This window comes from Parasteatoda tepidariorum, chromosome 2 (genome assembly GCF_982258835.1).
Source record: "Parasteatoda tepidariorum strain Cologne lab strain chromosome 2, Ptep-v5.0, whole genome shotgun sequence".
NCBI lineage: Eukaryota > Metazoa > Arthropoda > Arachnida > Araneae > Theridiidae > Parasteatoda > Parasteatoda tepidariorum.
This window is the reverse complement of record NC_141756.1, coordinates 48,845,876-48,867,647: the sequence shown is the minus strand read 5'-3', so window position 1 is coordinate 48,867,647 and position 21,772 is coordinate 48,845,876. Positions and strand designations below refer to the sequence as shown.

At 29.2% G+C, this 21,772-nt stretch overlaps 1 protein-coding gene across 2 annotated transcripts in view; it reads right to left on the bottom strand.

Moving 5' to 3' along the window:
- LOC107453324 (uncharacterized) overlaps positions 1-15,097 on the bottom strand; it is a 38,309-nt gene extending 23,212 nt beyond the window's left edge. Inside the window, exons 1-2 of one of the 2 annotated variants that reach the window (XM_071177501.2) lie at positions 14,962-15,097; positions 8-726 (exon numbers count right to left, since the gene is read on the bottom strand). In XM_071177501.2, the coding sequence (XP_071033602.2) occupies positions 8-711 (704 nt within the window). In that variant the 5' untranslated portion in view covers positions 712-726; positions 14,962-15,097. Of the gene's footprint in view, positions 1-7; positions 727-14,832; positions 14,872-14,961 lie in introns of those variants that run through there. The other variant, XM_071177500.2, reaches the window with a different exon arrangement.
- Positions 15,098-21,772: the final 6,675 nt, after the last annotated feature.

Sequence of the window (21,772 nt, the reverse complement as noted above, 5' to 3'; positions counted from 1 at the left end):
AACTTACTTTTGAAAGCCTCCTCTAGCATATCCTCTATTCTGACCAAATGTTCCTCGCCCTCTGGTATTTCCAATAAGAGGTCCTTTAGTGCTGGTAGCAAAAGTTCCAGTTAATCCTCGAAAAACAGAGTTTGGAGGTGATATTCCAACAGGATTATTATTAAATAATGCTGACCCTCCAACATTTGTATTTGAATAAGTATCTTGCTGTCTTAAAGCATTATTATTAGAAAATGTGCCACGTCCCCCTCTGTCTGCTGGACCAAACGATACATTTTTATTATCGTAATTAGAATAGTCTGGTCGCAGGGGTGATTGATAAAACGATTCACTGCATGTAACATAAGAACTAGAATCATCAAAAGAATTTCTAGACTGGTTCATAGTTAAAGAATCATTCATATGTAAACTAGTATCTCCAAAGTTATTTCTCATACTCATACTATCACCGTATCCATGGGAGTAATCTGCGGAGCTATTTTTGTTTGAGTCATATTCACTATTAAAACTTTGAAAACTGTCATAAGGGTCAGGATTAGGTTTGCTAGCAGATGATCTCGGACGAGGATACGAGGGAGGGCCAGCATATGCAAATCTTGGTCTTTGAAAACGGGTGTTATTATTAGTGGGAGTTGATGCATACTGAGATGAAAATGATTGGAAACTGGAATTGGAAGCGGGAAAACCACCATAACCGTGATTATTATTCATAGTCCTTTTTATAACCTACATAGGAAAAAAAATATTCTTTCAATGCTACAATATCTAATAAATTATTTCACATAATGTAGTGTTTAAATCATACCGATCTTAGATTTAATATGAATAATTATTTTAAAGCTTTAAAATTAATTTATTTACTTAATATCCCAATATTTTTCCACTAAACTCCAACTTAAAAAGGTATTTTTAAGTATTAAGCAAATAAAAATATTGATTTTTTTTAATGGATGATGTGTAGTAATCTAACTCTTTCTTAATTGATTTTTTGTTAAATATAGAATTAGGTGATAAATGATTTAAATGTATTTTTAAAATTTACTTAGCATTAGGAAAATTTTGAAATTTAACCAAAAATTTGAAAAAATGGTTTCATTACTAACGTAAATTTAATAAGCTCTTGTAATAAATTTCAGTTTAAATTATGAGATAAGCATCTATTTGGCTTATATCACTCAATATAACTTATAGACAGTATTTTCATGAAAAAGCCTAGTTTAATGTCTAAAAAATAAGCGATTCTTAATAGTTAGAAAATGTTAACCAACATATCTGAGTGTTCAGAAAATAAGAATGCAGAATGATTAAGTATCCAAATAGAGCTATAGAAGCAAAAATTCTGACTGAATATGCAAAATAAGTCACAAATCAAAATTTAAAACAGGCAGTAGAAAGAATTCAAGAGGAAATGGTCATTATTAAAAAAAGTCTGCAATTAATTTAAATTTACAAAATTGATCTTGAATTGAACAAAATATTAATTAAATGAGCATTAAAAACTGAATGATGAATTTAAAAATTTAGTTGGAAGAAAACCACATTGAAACTTAATTGTTTAGTTAGATTAGATAAGACACAGAGAGAAAATTAAATATCAAAAACCTAATTAGAAATCCAAAAATCTATTTCAAGATTACACTATTTTATGGGATAAAGTATTTATCGCATTTTTAGTTTTATAGCTAGCAATTTATCATGTTTCCTTTAATTATGCCAATTTCAGCGTTTAGTGCAGGATTTCGTGTCTAAGGTCTTATTTTTAGAAATTTGAAAAAGATAGTTTCACCTTGAGTTCAGTAAAAATTAAATTTGTTCAAAACAAAATATTATTTTAATGAAATATAATTTTCTAAAAACCTACACTTGTATATGAATATATGAAATTTTAAGTACAGAAAATTTAAATGAACAGGCATTTGTAAAGTAAAGAATAGTTTTAGAAAACAGAAGAGCAAAGTCATGTTTAGAATCTAATTTGAAGGCATGTTCTAATTGAAATTATTTTTATTATAAATATACAAATCAAGGATCAAATAATTGAAATCAAATGTTTGACTATTAATTACAAAATAAAATTTATAACTTAATAAATAATAAATAAATAAACTTAATAAATAATAATAAATAATAAATATTGATTCTCAATATCAAAAGATAGTTTTCATAATATGAAATATTAATATACTTTTAAAAAGTTTAAGCTTTTATTTACAAAATACATACAACTCCAAAAATCAAGAACAATAAAGAAATGAAAAAATATGTGATATTAATAAGATATGAAGTTAGTAACACAATAATTAATCTAAATGACCACATACAAGAAGGAAATTCTCAAGAATTTTACAAATATTATAATTAACTACAATATTGAAGCTAATTTACATATAGCAACATCTTTCTATAGTAAAAACTTTTCAATTTCTGGTGGGAGGGGGGGAAAGGAAATAACATCTTTTGTAACTTTTTGTAACTAGCGCATTTAACTAAGTGTTTCTTATTCTTCCTTACAAAATGCACAATTTCAAGGGTATGAAAACTAAATGAGTTTTAAAGATGCTAACAAAATGTAATATTAATCATACAAATTAAAATATATATACAGTACAGAACCCGTTATCCGGAAATCAGAAAACCGGAAAACCAAAAAACCGGAACAAAATTTGATTAGTTTCCCCGCCATTTTTAAAAAAAAATTTTCTTTTTTCCTCATAAGATTTTAGGATTTTTCGTTCTTTTTTGAAAAATGTTTACCATACCATCATTTTGGAAATAATCATTAATGTATTACTTCATCATTTTTTCTTCTTTTTAAGATTATTTTTAATTTTTTTTTTCGTTGGGTTTAACTATAAAAAAACGGCTTTTTGTTGCAATTCAGAAAACCGGAAAAATCAGTTATCCGGAATATCGATGGTCCTGATCGTTCCGGATAATCGGTTCCCTACTGTATATTTTATGCAATGATTGTTTTCAGAGTTCAGAATTTCGTGAAAGATCTATTTTAAGTAGCATGGAATTTTATTGCTGTTTCTAAATTGACCCTTGTGTAGGCTAGTATGCGTATATACATATATGAGACGTATCTAAAAAGTAAGTTCAATTAGTTTTTCTGTCGCCAAAGAAATACTGGCTATGCTATAACTAAGCTTAAAAGTGCTCCCTGTTCTCTTACTTTCTGCTCAAATTAGTATTCAATTGAATACGTGAAATCTAGCTTAATTTAGTATGAATGCACTTTTGAATCATTTAAAAATACTTTATGATATAGACAGTATGAGAGAATCAAGTTACATATTTTCTTTTCTTGCATTCGAAAATTATTACCTTCATAATTTTACAAGCTTCATAATTTAGGTAATTGGTTCCAAAATAAGCAAAATTCTCTAATTATGAAAAATACACTAATTCTACCCTAATAAGCAATATGCTATAGTTTTTTAAAAAAACGGACACTTTAATTCTGTCATAAATCCATGTCGTTCCCCAAAAGACAATAATTTTAAAATATTGTCACTTAAGCACCAAATATTAGTTATCACTATTGGATACACCGAATTCATGACAATATATTCACTTTTGTTGCAATTTTTCCATGGTTTTTTTAAATTACATTTTCAATACATAAATGCCACACTTTACATTGGATTTTAAAATAATTTTCCACACGCTGGGTTCACTTTGATTTACATTGCATTTCCATTGTGTTTTTCAACACTTATAAGTAGTTTCTGCACATCTTTCAAAAATTTTGTATCGCTAAAGTAGGGGTGCACAACCTTTTTGAGTGAAGGGCCACTTGCACAGCAGGTTGGCTAACAAAGGGCCGCACTTGTATTAAGACATGATAATGACAAATGTAGTAATGTTTATTTAAACATTAGCGGTCTATTTTTTTATCAATAAACTTAGTAATATATTTGTAAAAAATTCAAGGTGTTCCATTTTTAGAATTCATTCAAAAATAAAAAGACTTATACTTTTTTTTTACAAAAAAAAAATTGCTATTTTTATCATATGAACAATAGATTTATCAAAATAAATAAACATTGAAGTAAAGAAATGTTTCTTTTTTTATCATATCATGCAATACGAAAATTTATTTTAGAATTACGAGGCGCATCAAGAAAGTAAGTTTCCCTACTTTTTTTTTAAAAAAAAAAGAACTCACACTTTCAGGAACATATTTATTGGCAACAAGTATAGCAATGCTTCAGTTATTTTTCGACATAGCCACCACCAGAATTGAGACACTTGTCGTATCGTGGGATCAACCTTTGTATCCCTCTGTTGTAGAACTCTGCCGCCTGTAAATAGAACCAGCGTGTGATAGACGTCTTCAGCTCTTCGTCGTTGCCAAAACACTCACCGGAGGACTGGAATTTCTTGAGGTGCAAGAAAACATGAAAATCGCTGGGAGCAAGATCAGGGCTGTAGGGTGGATGATCAAACAACTCCGAGCCAAATTTCGTCAAAACAGCTGCTGTGCGTCGAGCTGTATGTGAAAGAGCATTGTCATGGAGGAGCACAACACCTGCAGTAAGCATTCCACGCCCTTTTGTTTTGAATGGCACGTCGCAATTTCCGCAGTGTTTCACAGTAACGGTCAGCGCTTACTGTTTCACAACATGGTTCCATTCACAGACGGCAGAGTTCTGCGACAGAGGGATACTAAAGTTGAACCCGGGATACGACAAGTGTCTCAATTCTATGTTGCTATGTTGAAAAATAGCTGAAACATTGCTATACTTGTTGCTAAAAAATATGTTCCTAAAAGTATGAGTTCTTTTTTAAAAAAATAGAGGGAAACCTACTTTCTGGATACGCCTCGTAAATTCTAATAAATAAAAAAAACTGCAATGCCCACAGAATAAAAGTAGGAAAAAATTTAGTCATAATTAAGTAACATAAATTCAAATTAAATATTTTAATTGAAGAAAACGTATAGGTTTTAAACAAAAGCCTAAAATAAACACAAAACTGTGATAGTATAGGAAAATAAAATTCAATGCTTATTTTGTAATGTACTTTATTATTTCATTTTATTAATTGTTAGATTTTTTTATATCGTAAAAATTTTCCTTTTTTTATTGAAAAAGATCACCTAAGCAACAAAAAATTGAAATCTAAACTACAAACAGTGAGCAGCTTAAAAATTCACGTTTTCCTGCATCTATATATATATTTCTCTTACACGGCGATAAAAAAAAAAGCCTTATTACAAGTCCCCGAATGGCAACGCTAGAAAATCGACCAATGATTGCCGCTAAAAATGTCACATGCTAAATCTAGCTGAGATGACTCAACATATAGCGCTTTAAAAAACAGAAACTGAAATAACCAGAGAGAGCATAAGCAAGGCAGAAGTGAGTAGTCTTTGTGGGTAGATCTCTATTTTAGTATTTTGTCGAAAGCGCTTTTTTTCACGAATTTATTTGACGATTTTTGATTTATATCACGAATTTATTTGTTTTACTAGAATTTATTTGTTTATGCAGGTTTTTCCATTGCAATTCACTTATTTTAAATTTTAATAGACTTAATTATAGTCAAAATTTTAACCTTTTTAAAGAGATACCAGTTTTAGAAATTTTATCTTAAGATTTTATAATATAGCACATTTCTAATAGGTTTAACGAATTACATGTCATTTATTTGAATTCAAATTTATTTTAATTACTTAGTATTTGCTAAAAAGATGTAATTTTTTCTTTAAAAAAAAGTTGTTATATGGATTTGAATGATTGTTTTGTATTATTTGAATTTTGTGCATTTGCAATGTACACAAGTTAGTAGCGAGCGAAGCGAGCTTGGTTTGCGAACCAAACCATATAAGATTGCGTAGCAATTTTCGGGGGTTGGCGAGCGTCAGCGAGCAGGGGGCGCAGATCACTAGTTTTATGAATTTCTCAAGTTGCAATAACATTGCATTTAAATTAGGGATGTAACGAGTATTTGGCCCTTCTGTGAAAAATTCCGTTGGATGAATGATCAGTCGGCAGAATATTTTTTAGAAATGTTTTTTTTTTTTGAATTTTTTAAGTGTTTTTTATTTTTGAATTTTTATAGATATTACTTTTTTTTTAAATTATAATCGGACAAGTAAATTTTGTCAGTTTTTCGATACTTTGAGAATTGAGAAGGATTTTTTCCCATTTTTTTGCTGTTTTTATTATAACCCAGCATTTTAACAGAACGTCTCATACTATTAATTTATTATCATTCTTTCCCTGTACTGTAATATAAATAGTCAGTAACATAGAAAAGTGTGATTATCAGTATTAAAGTTTTGTTTCTGGAACTAAGAAAAATTTGTTTTTTCTTTTTTAGGCATTTTTATTATGACTCAGCATTTTTTTTAGAAATAAAGTTACGAATGAAATTTATTTTATAGCAATTTTTTTTCTTCTAAAATTATGGCAATGAGAAAAATTTAAATTACGATTTTCAGCATAAGATTTTCATTTAAAAAATTAAGAACGTTTTTTCTAACTTTTTATTTTCTTTACATCAAAAAAAACTTTTTTCAGACGTTTTTATTATAACACAGTAATTTTTAAAAGCATTTCTGTTGACATAATTCTTTTCTCTTGACTTTTTCTGGTAATTGGAAAACTGAGATATTCAGCTTTAAAATTTTCTTTCAAAAATTGAGATTGATTTTTATGTTCTCTGTTTCGCTTTTCGACATTTTCAAAATCGTTCTTCATTGGCCTTACTTTTTAGAGTTAATTAATGAATACGTTTTTCCAGGAAATATTATTCTGGGCATTGAAATTTTAGTTTCAGTGTTGCTATGCTGCTAAAAGATTTTGCTATTTGGCCCCAAGTGTACGACGTTCAGTCGATTTTTCTTTTCTTTCTTTTTGCCGAATATTTGGTTTTTGACCAAATTACAATTCATTACCACATTCGACCAAATCATATTCGTTGCGAAAAAAATAACTAGGATTTACGATAAAATTGCACCGAAATACTGTATCAAAAAGTGATTATTTAATTGCGCGATTAACAATCAAGTGTCGTAATAACATCATAGTTTAACAGGATCGTCAAAATCATGTGGAAAAGTATAGAGATAATAGGGGAAAAAAATTACTTATATTTATTCTGAACTCAGCAAGAAAAAACCGTGTCAAATGCACGATTTAAAATCTGCATGTCGTATTAGAATTGGGTAAAAAAAAAAATTTATACTACAGAACGCATAGCAATAACTGTCGAAAAAAATTTTTGAAAAAAAGAAAGAATTGCAAAAAAAAAGATAAAAAATCACTTAGATTTAAGATAAATCGTCTCAAATAAAGTGCACCAAAAATCATTTATATTTACGATAAAATCGGCTTAAAGAAAGCGCGTTAAACGTACATTTGCTAAAGAATCTGTTAAAATTGATTGTGTCAAAACGTGATGACTTGAAAGTGCGATTAAAAATTGCCATTCCTTAAAAAAAATTTATTGTGTTTAGAAGCTCTCGCGGGCCGCACTTCAGTAGTCGAAGAGCCGCATTTGGCCCGCGGGCCACAGGTTGTGCACCCCTACGCTAAAGCAATATTATTACAGGGGGATGTAACGAATATTCGGCAGCATATTAATTGGAAAATTATTTTTGACAGCGGAATGCTTTGGGGTAATTTTAATAAAGAACAATCTAAAATTGTATTTTTTATGATACATTATTATAAAAAGTTTTTATTCATATTTAAGTTCTGAAACTCGTTAATTTAAAATAAAACTTGTTAATTAAAAAGTGTTTCTGATAGACATCTCTTTTAATGTTTTATGGATAATTTTTTCTCAGAAAATTTTAAATCACATATGTAATTTTAAATAGCGTTTTCAATGATGGTAGGAAGAGCTTAAAGATGAATTTTTTTCTAAGAAATTTGAATAACACAAACCTTTGAAGAAGCAGATTTTTTTCCCTCTTTTAGTTAATATAAAATAGTTTCTGTAATGGTGACAAATTTTCTGCAAACGATGTTCATGTGGTCGTATATATTATATGGGTTTGCCTATATCTTGGACTTGGGCACAAGGGTAACCTTCAAGGGTAAGTTCAAACTTATTTCTAGTTTACATGAAAATGTTGAGTGTTACAAAATTTATCACTCCAGTGTGTCATTCAAAATTGTTCAATCATATACTTATTGTATTTAAAACATGTAAATTATAAAAACTATGTGGAAATTGTAAAAAACAAACAATAAATCGTCATTATCATTGCCGAGATTCGCATTTCAGATTTTATATCAAATACCACATTTTTTGTATTCCTTGTGATTTAAAAGTCATATTATGATTCGTATTCAAGCGACTTAAAAATTAAACATCGAAATTCAAACTCACGCTATTTGAAACCTGGGTTCGTTGATTTAAATCAGCTTGATTTAAATCACGATTTAAATCATGATTAAAATCAAATGATTTTTTTAAAAAAATCATTGATTTAAATCAACTGATTTTTATATGTATTATATTGATTTTAAAAGTTAAAAAACAGTGCTTTAAATTATTGATACTTTTATTATTTTCTTTTCTTAGTTTTAAAATTTATTTTAATTAAATTGCTGCATTAATTAATTTTAGTTAACGAAATTACTTTCTTTCTTGGAGTGTGTTGAACACATTTAAAATTACATGTTTAAAAATCTTTTGATTCTTAACATTGAAAGTACCTACAGATTAAAGTAAATATTTAATGCTGTCTTAATATAGACTTGCATAGCTGTAGAAAGTAAATAAAGATGCTTTTTTTTCAAAAAGCAAATGTTAATTAAAATTCTACCTTTTGATTAAAAAAGCATGAAATTCAAATCTACATTATATTTTATTGATGGAAATTTCTATATTTCTAAAGCTTGAGGTTATATTAAAAAGAAATTACCTTAATATGCCAAAAATAGAAGGAAAAAAAAAAGCTGAGTTCAGATATTTTTTTCCTGATATAGTGTCATTCTTCCCTATCAAAGTCTATTTGAAGCAGTAGGGTTATTAACTGGTTTTTATTTTTCTTCTCATAATATGTTTACGGTATCTTTGAAATTATCAGATTTTCTTTTGTGAAAAAAAATTCATGAGTACATAGATTTTTTTAAAAATGTTTTTTAGCTTAACTTATCTATTTTGATAAAGGATTAAAAATGAATATTTTAACATAAAAATATATAGATTGAATATTTATTTTTTGATGAATAACAACATTTATAAACACAATCTGCTGCATTTATTTTGCCATTTTATAAATCATGAGAAAAAAAAGAGATCACAATTTTAAATTAAAATTATACTGTGCTAATTGAAACTTTGTGTTATTAGTTAAAGTAGTATTCTTTAAATTATCTATTTTATCTTGTCTTTTAATTTCAATCATGCCTTTGTATCAAAATGGCCGCTATGCATTATAATGAAAAATTATTTTAGTAAGTTAGAGCTTCTAAAATATTGTTATAATATAATTTTAATATTAATTTAATTTTGATTAAACATTTATAAAGCTTTTTTGATCATAAATTAAAGCTCTTATAGTGTATTTAAATAAAAATCAAAAAAATCTGATTTAAATCAAAAAAATCCGATTTAAATCAAAATAATCCGATTTTTTTTATTTTTTTTAAAAAAATCAAAAAAATCACGAACCCTGTTTGAAACTAAAGTATACAGATTCATATTCACACGGCTTTAAAATCAAACAACCATATTCATATTCACGAGACTTTAAAGTCAAACATCAAGATTCGTATTAACGTGATAAATCAAATATCGAGATTCTCGGTCACACAATTATAAAATCAAACATCAAGATTCGTAGAGGGTATCTGCTACATTTTAGATTTTCCAATTCAAAACTTTCCATGACTAATTCCAAGAATTTTTCATGACTTAATGAAGTTACTATTTTCTCTGACAAAAACACAACGATAAAATGCATTATAATAACATTAATTGAAATGATAGGTATAACCAAAACTGTTATACTCTGCATCTTCATATTAATCTATAGATTTTAAATTTAAAAAACAGAGTAAAGAAAGAGTTGAAGCAATAAAATAAGTGAAAAAAATACAAAATCAAATAATTTTTGTTTTCTTTTTCTCTGCAGAATTATATTCTAAAGACACTTTTCTTGTTCACTGGAAAGGAAAGAAATACTCCTGATTTTTCAGTTCTCATTTCGGAATATTAAAAAATTTTGGCAATGGCTGGCTTGCTTAAGTTAGAATTTTAAATTGATAAAATAAAAAATAACAAAAATTTTGAAATCACAGAAGTTTAAAAGATAGTTAAGTTTGCTCTAGAAACGATGTTTCTCTCTCATTTTTTGATAGAACACCATAATTTTTAAAAACATGAAAAAAACATTTTATATTTTAATAAAATATGACAGTGAGTAGGGATTTTCAGAACACCTAAAAATTTGGAGGGAGGGGGGGTAATTTCCATTTTAAAAATTAGATTTTTCAGTGACCTAAATCCATGACTTTCCATGATTTTTTTTTAAAAAAATAGTTAAAATCATGAAATTCTATGATTTCTAATGACTTTCCAGGAGTTAATACCCCGTCCGTATTAACAAGACTAAAAAGCAAATATCTAAATTCGTATTCACAAGATTTTAAAATCAACATTAAGGTTTGTTTTAATGCGATTTTAAAATCAAACATCGAGATTCATACTAATGTGATTTCAAAATCTAGTATGAGATTCGTATCCATCAGATTATAAAATTAAATGTTAAGATTCATAAAATAACACATTGAGATTCATATTCACACAATTCAAATAAATAAATAGAATACTAACATCATTATTTTTATTAAAACTACGGATGTAATGAATATTCGGCCCTTTTGCCGAATATTTAGCAACTTATTATTGCCAAAATTATTTTCGGGTAAATATTAATAGATTTAATAAAGAAAAATCTAAAATTTTATTTTTCAATACATAGAAATAGTTTCTACGAGTTAAGTTCTTAAACTTGTTAATTTATGTTCGGAAACACACACAGAAAATCTAAATTTGAAAAACTGAAACTAGATTTCTTTATACTGAACTATGAGTTTTTTAATGCTGATTTTTTCTTTTTTAAATTATATTCAGACAAGTCAATTTCGTCCTTTTTAAAGCACTTATTCTTTTAAACATTGAGAACTTTTTTTTTTTTGTTTATTTTTCTGTTTCAACTACACTAAAGCATGTTAACAGAGCATTTCTAATAGACTTTATTTTTTATCGTCACTTTTTTCCTGTACAGTAAACTAGGTACTAACATAATATATTGTGATTCTCAACACAAAAGTTATAATTCAGAACTAAGAACAATTCTTTTTCCGTTTCTCTCTTTATTTTTTTATTAACTTTTCTTTTTATCAGTATTTTTATCATGACACTAGTTTTTAAAAAGATTTTCTCATGAACATTATCTTTTCATGGATACTTTTTTCTAAAAATATGGCAAGGTGAAAAATTTAAGTTAAGATTTTCGTGTTAAATCTATCGTTTAAAAATTAAGAATGAATTTTGTTTTGGTTTTTATCTAGCTTTTTATTTTTCTAAAAACCTATGTGCGTGTAGACATTTTTATTATGAGGATGCATTTAAGAGGGTCTCTATTAGACTTTAATCTTCACTTTTTTCTAGAAAATACAGTAATAAGAAAACTGAAATGTCTAGTTTTGCAATATTGTTCCATATTTGGTATTCAGCCAAATCCCTATTCATAAAAACATTGATATCATTCTGTGGATTCTTCATACATACACTTTTTTTCTCACTCAAATTTAGATATTTTTTAAATTATTTGCAGTTTTTTTACACATAACATTTTTGGTTTTCTTTTTTTAGCTGTTCTGGTTTTTTACTGAACTCATCCCTGTGGTATGAATCAATATAGAGTTTGATAAAAATTAAACATAAAAATCTATATTTTTTAAACATCAAATTTCATCAAAATGAATTGGCAACAAAAGGCCACTTCACTAGTCTTAAGAGTTAATTGATACATGAAAAAAAATTTTAACTTACATTTTTTGTTTGCAATGTTTTTTTAATTTTATCTAAGACAAGATATAGGATTACTCAGAGCCCGAGACATACGTCAGATGAACTATATTACATGAATATCATTACTATTGGAGTGTATTATTACAGAAAAATTCACAGTACAGTATATATTAATTTTCACTACTAGACTTAATCTCTGTGTCATTTAAATGCTAGAAGTTCACCATACTAACTCAATTTGCATTTCGCTTACATCAACGAACGACCATTGCCTGAAACTCCAAGATGATTAAAATATAATTAAAAAAATAAAAACAAAATCTTAAACTAAATAAAAGTCATTAGTCACTTATTATTAACCTCACAAAGTAAAAGCACTGAACAGAAGTGGCTGACTATTGTAATTTGTTATACCTTATAATTTTTACACTTTTTATACTTAGTTAAAGAATCAAATATTTCTTTATAAGTCATACAAAAGTTATTAAAAATTTATCATAGGTTTTCAATTTTTTAATTAAAAAATTATGGATCAACAAACTTAGTGCTATCTACGTTTTTTTAGTTTAAAATCATGTGAAATACTTGCATTTTGAAGAAACTACATCCTGTTTTTAAGAAAGGATGAGAAATTCTCATCCATTTTTTTTTTTTTTTTCAGAGATGAAAACCTTGTGACTAGGACTGGGCTATAAATCGATATATCGCGACATATCGATTTAACGCCTATATCGACAAACCGATACAGCAACTTTCATTCCAAGCGATGCATCAGAAATCTGATTTAAGCCGTCGAGTGAAGAAGACGATATAACGATATAGCGATACACGCAAGGACTTTCTCTTACGTTCCGATGCCGACTCGCGCTGTGGAAGACGATATTGTTTCGTTATGTTGAGACGGCCTTGACTGATGAGCGGTAGAATCAGAATCACTTTTGAGACTTTATATCGTTATATCACATGTTCGTTTTCGCACCTTCGCGATTTGAAATCGTTTCTTGTAGATTATTTTCAATGGGATTAACTTCGTGATCGCCGTCGTAACCTTGTTCTGAACGCAATCTATTATTGAAAAGAATTTATAAAGAAAAGTTTCTTCATTAATTAGATAAGTTTTTTATTTATTTTCTGACAAAACTTTTTTTATATTTTTAAATGTGAAAATTATCGGAAATCTAATTTAAGGCACCCATAAGGAATTAAATTACAAAGTAAATAAATTTGTTAGGTTATTTTTTTCTTTCTTTTAATTTATTGAAAACCTTTCGGATAAAACTTCTAATAAATTGATTTAAATCAATATGCATATGAAGTCTTGATAGAAATCTGACTTTCTGTGCCTTAAAGTAAATGAAATTCAAAAATACTATATCGCGATACATCGCTATATCGCGATGCAAAACTGACGATATATCACGATATATAATTTCTAATATCGCCCAGTCCTACTTGTGACATCATAACTCCAATTGAAATATAAACGAATATTTTTCAGGGGATATTTCCGTAGCGCGATCTGTTGCAATGACTACAATCGCCAATGCTTTTTTACATTTTAGTGCCTTGCTATTAAGATGCAAAATGAAGCCTGTTTTCAGGAAAAGATGAGAAAATCTCATCCACTTTTTTTCAGTGATGAAAACCTTGTGACATCATAAAGCCTGCAATTGAAATATGAACAGTTAATTTTCTGGAGATATTTCCTTATCCCGAACTGTTGCACCGACTACAATCGCCAAGGCTCCAAATAGATTTTAATCTTGTAAATTTGTTTTTAAAAAAACATGGAGATGGCTACAAGTTAAACGTTTCGAGTTGGTCTCTTTAGTTGATGTCTTTTTCTTTTAGTTTTACACGGGGCACTGCCGGGAAATTGCCTAGACTTGGTGATTATTCTATTACAGTTTATGATGCGGAATTTTTCCCAATTTTCATACCACGTTTCTATATACAGTTTAACTCATGAAGATATCAAGCAAGGAAAAACTATTTCCGTACTGGATTATTATGAGAGTTCAAGAATTGGCATCACACTGGACTTGATATGAAAGATTCGATAACTTTTGCCATTAGTTATACACAATTTCTAAAAATTATGATACACTTCGTCTTAGACACACTTTTGAAAAGATTGATGAGAAATATTGAATTAAAAGAAGCACATCTAATAATTGCTCAATAGCATTGTTTCTATAAGATATATTATGTAAACTATGCCTTTTATAAGAATTTCAGAACATAAAAAAAGACATTACTAAATTTTATATGCCATCACATTGCCATAATAACCACACACACATTGCAATACTAACCCTAGTTTAATTTGTCATAACAGTATCACCTTATATTAAGAATAATATTAATAATTAGGTCTTTTATTTAAATTTGGAAAATTTCAAAAATTTTTTAAAAGCAATCAAATATGAAGTTGCCTATATAAGCTTCAAATAATACCAAAATAATTTAGAGTCAATTTGGCTAATTACAGTACTCAATTTGTTCCTAGTCCAACTGTATATATATAGATTTGATAAGTGTGAAAACAAAATAAATAGGGAAGAGAATCAGTAGAAAAGCAAAAATCAAACAATAATTATTAAACAACGATCTACTTTTCATTCATATGACTAACAAATAGCGTCGTTTGATTTTACAAGCAGCTTACATTTATGTATAATAAAATTTGATACTGAACAAGCATAATGTTTAAATTAGAATCTGTATAAAATTAAAAAAGAAGAGATTGCAATGTACATTAAAGAGCTTTAAACAGTAAACATAAAATCTTAATCAGTAAATAGTCGGCAAGAGACCGAGACTTACAGGAATGGAAGACTCTAATGTCATATTTTAAATTTTAAAACAAAGTAATTTGTGGTCAACGCATTAGGCATCAATTTATGATATATTTTTCAATAAGATCGAACATTTAGCTCAGAAAAAAAAACTTACTTTTCAAGATTAAGGGATCAAAATTTGAATTCTCTTCAACAAACTTCAAATGTCGATTTTTTTCATAAAAAAAAGAAAACAAAAAATCCTATACAGTTGAGTTGTCTGACAATTTCCATCACATTTAAACTTAAACTTAGGACTAAATTTCACTGCATCAAACTATTACGCAGAGCTGTTAATGCTTAATTATCATTCTTACTGCATGCAAAGAATTTTGAGATGAAATTTCAGAGAAGCAAAGCGAGAACCTGATTAGCTAGTTTTTCACGGAGCACGATATTTCACCAATCAGGACGTCTATACTCGCAGCCTTCAAACATGAGGAGGAAGCACGCTACAAATAGCGAAACTACTGCAGTTGCTACTTTTTCATGTAGTTTATAGTGTAATGTGCTACTTTTTCTTTTTTAAAAGAAGAAAAGTAGTATAATGAGTAGTGCGATACGAGAAAAAACAGTAATTCGTTGTGATTCCTTTCACACATTGATACAAATCTCCCCTCATGCTGAGTAATAAGAAGAAATACGTTTTACTAATATTTAAGCTAGACATTACGAATACTAGCTAATTTATCAGTTAAACCCACTCTTTAAATGTGAATGTACACTAAAAAAATTGATGTTATTTCAACGGAATTATTCTCTTTGTTAATTTCGATAAACTTTATTTCAGTAAATAAAAAAGTAAAAAACTACTTACAAAATTTCAATTATTTAATGATTTCCTAGCTGATTATTCGCTGTCGATTTCTTAATGATTGTTCATGTTCAAATAAGCCAATTTTTTTATTCAAAATCGTTTTCAACATGGGTGTTTCCAACAAAATTCGTCTCCTAAAAGTCGTGAATTAGTGACTGCATTTCTAAAGTTTGTAGTCACTACCAGGGACTAATACAGGGGATAAGAACTTCTCACTTTTCCAGGGGGGTTTTAAAAAGCAACACGCTATTAGCAGAACGCTTTACGAATGAAAGTGGAGTTCGCATCGTTATGTGTATCATTTTTTAACATCGCCACCGTACATAAACATTCAGTGGTGATAGTTAATAAGTAATCAGTGTTGATCATTTAAAAAGAGTTTAATTTCCTTTCTACTTCTTTCTTTTTTTTCTGAAAACCAGTATATTATTTTGCATATTGCCTGAAATTTATTTGTTTGTTTATTGAAGTTTTAAAACCAGAGATCATTCAGATTACGAGCAATTATATTAAGTTTCGGTTCTGTTTAATTTCAGTATTTTCAAATGATGTAAATTTCTGTTCCAACAGACCATGTGCCATCGGCCGGAAAAGGGGGTAATCTGAAGGGGCAAGGTGTGGCGAATACGGTGGGTGGTGTAGGTCTTTCCAAAGAGCAAATTATTTTTCATGCAAAATAGACGTTTAATGTCTCTTGGCTTCAGTTCGCATGGAACCCAACTTCCTTATCTTTGGAACATTCCCAACGATTTTAAGCGATGTGAAATTGCTTGCTAGTCACTTGTAATGTAAGAGCAAGTTCTTTTTGCGTTTGGGACGAATCTTCTTCTAATAATTCTTCCAATTCCTTGACTTCGTACAATTTCGGACTTCCACTGCGTTCCTTTTCTTCCACGTCATATTCCCCGTTTTTAAGAGTTCTGAAACCACTCACAACAACTTCCCTCACTTAAAGCATCCTCACCATATGCTTCTCCAGTCATTCGATGCGCCTCAGCTGCAGATTTCTTAAAATTAAAAAAATTAATCAAAAGTTCCCGCAAATGTAGCTTATTTGGCACAAAACGTGACATTTTTACGCGAAATAAATTATGTAATGCTTACGAAATAACTAATACACCAGTCAATTTCTCCATAACTTTCTGGAACTTATTTGTACACCCAATATATATAAATATCAAAATCTGCCAAATCATTTCTTTTTATCCGCAAATAACTGTCTACTCTGCTAATGAATTGCAAATAATCAAATGCTCTTACTCTAACAAAGAAGAAAGATAAGGATAAAATAACTTATAATTTATGTAAATATTAAAGCATTGCTGCCTTTAAATATGTGTTTTTTTTTCTTATTTTGTTTTAGAAAACAATCATATTTTGAGATACACGTAACGGGAAACCATGAAAATTTCTTTCAGATTGCTTGATATTTAAAGAATTCCAGCTAAATTCTCAGTAATCTGAAAGAATTTTTTTTTTTTAATGAATCATTTTAACTCAACCCAAAATTCAAAGTAGCTCACAATTTAAGTATTGGAGTAAAACTATATTTATGAAAGTTACAAAAATAAATTAGTTTAATGAAGATAAAATTGAAATTAAAATTTATCAGGTTTTGAGTTGCACGTAAAAGAATTTTTTTTTTTTTTCAGATTGCTTTTACCTTTATTGGATTCCAGCTAAATGCTCATTATCTCATATAAATTATTTTTTAAAAATCAGTCTTTCTTTTTATGATTCTTGATAGATGGCCAGCATCTTTGTGAGTATAACGAATTATTAACTTCGTATTATTAACTCAAAAATCGAAATGACACGCAATTTAAGTATCGGAGTACAATCATATTTATGAAAGTTATAAGAATAACTTCCTTAAACGAATATTAAATTAAAGTTATCACATTTTGCGTCACACGCAAGGAAAAATGACGGAAATGTTTTTCAGATTTCTTGGCGGTAATGGAATTCCAGCTAAATGTTCATTATTATCTCAAAGAAATTATTTTTTATAAGCATCCATTTTTATATTATTATTATACTTGATGAATATGGTATCATATTTCGGAATATAACGAAAAGCTCTTCTTATTAACTCGCAGCTCGCAATTTAAGAATCGAAGTACAATTATATATATTTATGAAAGCTCTAAACATAACCTATTTTAATTGAGATAAAATTAAAATTATGAAATTTTGCTTTACTCGCTAAGGAAAACCATGAAAACGTTTTCCAGATTGCTTTTGCCGGTAATAGGATTCCAGCTAAATGTTCATTGTATCAAATAATTTATTTTTTAATAATCGATCATTTTTTTATCATCCTTGATAGATGGACTATCATCTGTGTTTTCATCTTCGGATCATCCTCAGGGATGATTCGAAGACATGTGACAGTAATTTTGATCCTCTGTAAAAGGTATATTGATCCTCTGTAAAGTAATTGTAGTTAACTGCAAAAATAATGTCATTTTTCCGACCACTGACCGAATTCTACTCTTTTGCTTGTAATTGCGTAAGACGCACGTGCAACTGCTTAGAAACTAGCTTAAAAACAAGACTAGCTTCTTGCGCCGCACACTGCATTGACGTGTGATTGCATACGCGAATCATACGCAGTGAGAATTCTCCATTTTTTAGGGCCAATCATACATTACGCAAAAAATTACCTTAATGAAATTTGGTATTACGGACGAGAGCTTGATTGGTGAAATATGTTAACCAGTATAAAGTTCACCAATCAGGTTTGCTTTCTCATCTCCAAATTCGCACATGCGATTTTTTTTCCCATACAGTATGAATGGCCCTTTCAATTTTGAGCACAACTATATCTTTTACTCAAGATCGATAAGACTCGGTTCCCAGCAGATCTCCGAAGTCAAGCATCACTAGCTGCGATCAGTGCGCTGGGGTGTGACCACTTGGATCAGTCTACTTAGGGACCGAGGGTGTGTGGTATTGGTCCAACTGATCTACCGTAAAGTGCTCGACTTCGTGTGCAGGTCGTCGGGCTACCGAAGCGGGGGTGCCATCCCCTCTGCAGAGGATCAAAATTGTAATGGCATGTCTTTGTCTTCGGATCATCCTCAGGGATATTTCCTAGATCGTCGCCAAGAGCCCATTGTGCAGCTCTAGTGCGACGTATACGAACTACAACAACTATAGTCAATTGTTTATTTTCTGACTTAGCTAAGATAACTGTTGATCAAGTTTATAGCAAGGATGTAAATATTTTGTTCAAAAAGGCCTAATTTTTGCTCTTAATATAAACAAAAACCGGTTCTGAGCTTGCCAAAAGGTTTTCCCTTTCTCAAGCGTACATTGGCGATAGGAATGGGCTACATTGGCGTAGAGCAGAAATCTGGACTTACGGCAACATTCCGCATGCTGTCAACAATAGCTTGTGGAGAGCCAAGGAAGAAGGAAGTACGTTAGTTTCTGTCTTGATTTTCAAGTAGATTAAAATCTTTTAAGTTAAGAAACTATATGGAGCTGAAAACTACTTTAAACATAGTTCTAAAAGAAAGCATCATGGAAATTTTACAAAATATTTAAAAAAATTAAATACGAGAAATAATAAGAGAAGGAAAAATATCGTAGCACAATCCTATACAACTGAAAAGAGGAGAAGGGCCAAAGACATGGAACCGGTCTTCTCTCCAGATGGCGTATTCGAGCGTTGCGATCATAGAGTTGAAACTCTATTTCAACTCTATGGTTGCGATAGCTCATAAAACAAAACTTGTTACATAAAATAACCGGTTGATCCAAAACCCTTTTCCTGGTTTCGAAGATCATCAATATGAGGCAAATATAAACAATAAAAACGAAACAGTTTAAAAGCTTCGCCTCGTTCTAGTTGTGTATTAACTCGTGAAAGCGTTTCGAATGTTTATTGAATAACACGGAGATTGAATTATAATAGATTCCTGAATTTAAAGATAATTTTTGAGCATTTATCCATATATACTGTTCATGAATATATTTCTCACACATAATTTATTTCCTCACAAGTGTATTGTTTCATAGAAGAATTCAACTAAATATATTATTTTCTAACACAAATTAATTTGAAATAAAACAAAAAAATTTTATTGATCTAAATTTTTATATATTCGTGGGCATATATCTATAGTATAATTTTACTTTTATTCTTATAGAATTTTTTTTTAGTTTCTTCGTAATACTTTAGAAATATGTAGTGAAAAACAGAGCTTCGTAGTTAAGTTATCCCTCCTTTTAGTGAAATCTTGCAATTAAAAAAAAAAAAACCTGGGTGGCTACATACGACACGTCCCGTTAAACAGGAAGGACACATTTACACACCATCCATCCGCTGCTGTTGTTGTAGTTGTAGCACAATGAGCTGTTGGCGACGGTCTGGGAAACATCCCTGAGGATGATCCGAAGACATGCCATCGCAATTTTGATCCTCTGCAGAGGGGATGTCACCCCCGCTTCGGTAGCCCGGTGACCTGCACGCGAACCATCCGCTGCAGATCGTATTTTTGACTTGAAACAGAGCATTATCAATCTCCGATCCAGGACCCCCAGAAGTACTGATTTGTTATGGGAACTTTATGATCCCGACAAATTTAGAATGGCACCAGTCATCATTTTGTACAAGGGGAGTCTTCGACCGACCGGGATTGAACTCACGACCTCTCGAACACGGGCCCAACGCCTTACCAGCCAGGCTATTCCGGCTCTGCTTCGCACATATGAATTTCAAATGTGAATAATATATACGATTTTTCGTCATAGCTTATGAAACAGCAGGAGAAATTTTTTTTTAATTAATTTTGCATTTATAATTTAAAATGACATAATTTATCTAAGCGCAGTTTTACATCATATTTATTACAGAAGTAAAATAAAACTATTTTATTAGCAGTAAAACAGGTAACTTAATATCTTTATTAGGAAATATGGGATAATAAGACAATATCATATGATTACTCTATAAAATAAAGGAACAACTCTTTCACTTTTAAGCTTTTTATAGAGATGCCTAAGCTGACGTCACTTCTCGTACCTGTTTACTGGTAATCCAGCAATGATCAATCAGTCAATACGTTTCAATGATCCATACGTTTGTATTGGGAAATGGATATGAATTGTTCAATAGGAAAGGTGCAAATGATATGTGATTAATTTGTTCCACTTAGTGATACAGTTCAGCTCTGGCTTGGACATTTCTATTTTGAAGAGCAATCTATTTTGAACAGCAATTTGAATAGAAAATGAAATTTGAGAGTACTGGTAAATACCATTGAATAAAAGGAATGAATACATAATTTAAAGGTAAATATTGCGGCTACTTATACTATTTTCATTCTGATATTGACAACAGAAGATCTCTCAATCTTTTTTTTAGATATGATCACATCATGTGATCTTTCTATTCACCCAAAATGATAAAATGACAATTATCCTTTTATGATGTTCAATTTGTGAAATGAAAGGAGAAACTTAGCACAAAATAAAATTAAACAAGAAAGTTCTAAGTATTTATTATTTAAGTATTTATAAAAATACATTATACAGCAATAATGCATGCAAATTTGATCATAACCTTAAAGGTAATAATTTTCTACAAAATAATATTAATGAAACTAGTTTACAGAAGAAACATTCATTCTGGTTAATTTAAAACTAAAACTATATGGTTTCATCAAATAAAAATTTTTGTGTTGGTGATATTTGAAAACTATACATATGGATAAAAACTATCATAGTTTAAAAAATAAATAAATTCAACTAAATTCATTCTAAAATCCAACTGAAAAACAAACAAATAAGAACCGTAATACCGTTCACAAATGGAAAAGTGTTATTATAAAATAGTTTATTTTATTATATTTTTAAAAAAAATTTTTGTTCAAAATTAAAAGATTTATGATCACTCTAAGAAAATGTCAAGTTTTTATTATTTTACTGATGTGAACTGCTAAAAATAAATTTAAATAATCTAAGGACCCCGACAAGGTGCAGATAGAGCTTTAACAAAAATTATTGCATAAGAAAACATACATATTTTAGACTTCAATCTAGTAAAGAAACATGGCGGATTATCAATAATTGAAATATTGCTTTATAATTTTGCTAATAT